The 1,488-nt window shown below is 35.2% G+C and overlaps 1 protein-coding gene across 1 annotated transcript in view; it reads left to right on the top strand.

Moving 5' to 3' along the window:
- RXFP1 (relaxin family peptide receptor 1) overlaps window positions 1–1,425 on the top strand; it is a 126,807-nt gene extending 125,382 nt beyond the window's left edge. Inside the window, 1 exon segment of the mRNA XM_045295761.1 lies at window positions 1,104–1,425. Coding sequence (XP_045151696.1) covers window positions 1,104–1,425 — 322 coding nt within the window.
- Window positions 1,426–1,488: the final 63 nt, after the last annotated feature.

Here is a 1,488-nt window from a genome sequence, read left to right as displayed (position 1 = left end):
TCCCCCTCTCCGCTCCTCTCCTTGTTGTTTTGTCTTTCATAAAGAAAAAAAATGAAAATTGAAAAAATATTAAATCGGTAGTTTAAGATTATACCTTAAGAAACTAGAAAAAGAAATGTAAATTCATACTAAAGTAATCTGAAGAAAAAATTTTTGAAAGAGCAGGAATCATTGAAATAGAGAATCAAAAATTAAGAGAGAACATCAACAAAACTGAAAGCTAGTTCTACGAACAGCTAGAAGAAAAGCTCAGTGTATCTGATTCACACTCTGATGAAAGTACAGCCCTCATGCCCCTCAGCTGTTCATGTCCTGGGAGAGCGTGGGGGGGGTGCCCGTGTTCTGAGACGCTCATGAAAATGACTAGATTTCTTTCTAGAAACATACTGATTTAGAGACTATTACCCTACAATGTGCAATGTGATAGAAGAAAATACTCAGCATTTTAAAATACTGTGTAGACATCATGCTATGTTTATTTACAATACATATTCTCAAATTTAGCAACATAATTTTAATTGTTTTTATCCCATAGAGGTTGTTGGTAGTACTTTAACTTTCTGAGCAACAAGAAGGCATCACCAACAAAATTCCACTGAAAATTTGGCAGTTGCATGTATACTACAATGATTTTTTAGTTAGGGCTAACTGAAGATGTTTTGCTAAAATGAATAGCTGGTCAAAAACCTAAAGTGCCCTACCTATTTTTAAAATAGCAAGTAGCCAAAAAGAAACATTCAACAGACTTCTATTAATAAATATTCATATTCTGAGAAACACCACATGTGCTATCTAGTAATCATATACTTAAAAATTGAATCATGTCAAAGTAATATATAATCACTTTGTGGAAAATATTTCTCCTGATATGCTTCTGTTGATATGTTTCACAACAAAGAATCCTGGTTTCCCACCCCACCACCTTTCCCCACAAACACGAGCCCTCTTACTGCAAAGATACCTGGAAAGACATACAGACTTACTAACTATCTGTGAAATCAAAGGGAGACAACAATCAGAACAATTAAAGAAGCATATGGAGAAAAGCAAGGAAAGGACATTTCTAGACTTCATCAATAAGGATACACATAAGTGCTAACGTGATTTCATTTGTCTCTTTCAGGGACCATAAATTCTTGGGTAGTTATTTTTATTCTACCTATCAACAGTGCTTTGAATCCAATTCTCTACACTCTGACCACTAGACCCTTCAAAGAAATGATGCATCAAGTTTGGTACAACTACAGACAAAAAAGGTCTGTTGGCAGCAAAAATGTTGAGAAAAGATATCCTCCATCGTTCATGTGGGTGGAGATGTGGCGGTCAAGTGAGGATCCATCTACATTAATGAAGCCAACTCTTTTCACAGACCCCTGTGAAATGTCATTAATTTCATGATCGAATAGACTCAATTACTCTTCATAGGAAAACCGACTCTTCACAGAACTGCTCTAGGGTGTTTTTATCATGGATTTACTGGTATATAAT

Source organism: Echinops telfairi, unplaced genomic scaffold (assembly GCF_000313985.2).
Source record: "Echinops telfairi isolate 266 unplaced genomic scaffold, ASM31398v2 ScPeMD7_5868;HRSCAF=6743_0, whole genome shotgun sequence".
Classification (NCBI taxonomy): Eukaryota; Metazoa; Chordata; class Mammalia; order Afrosoricida; family Tenrecidae; genus Echinops; species Echinops telfairi.
The sequence above is the reverse complement of the archived record's forward strand: the minus strand, read 5'-3'. Positions and strand labels throughout refer to the sequence as shown.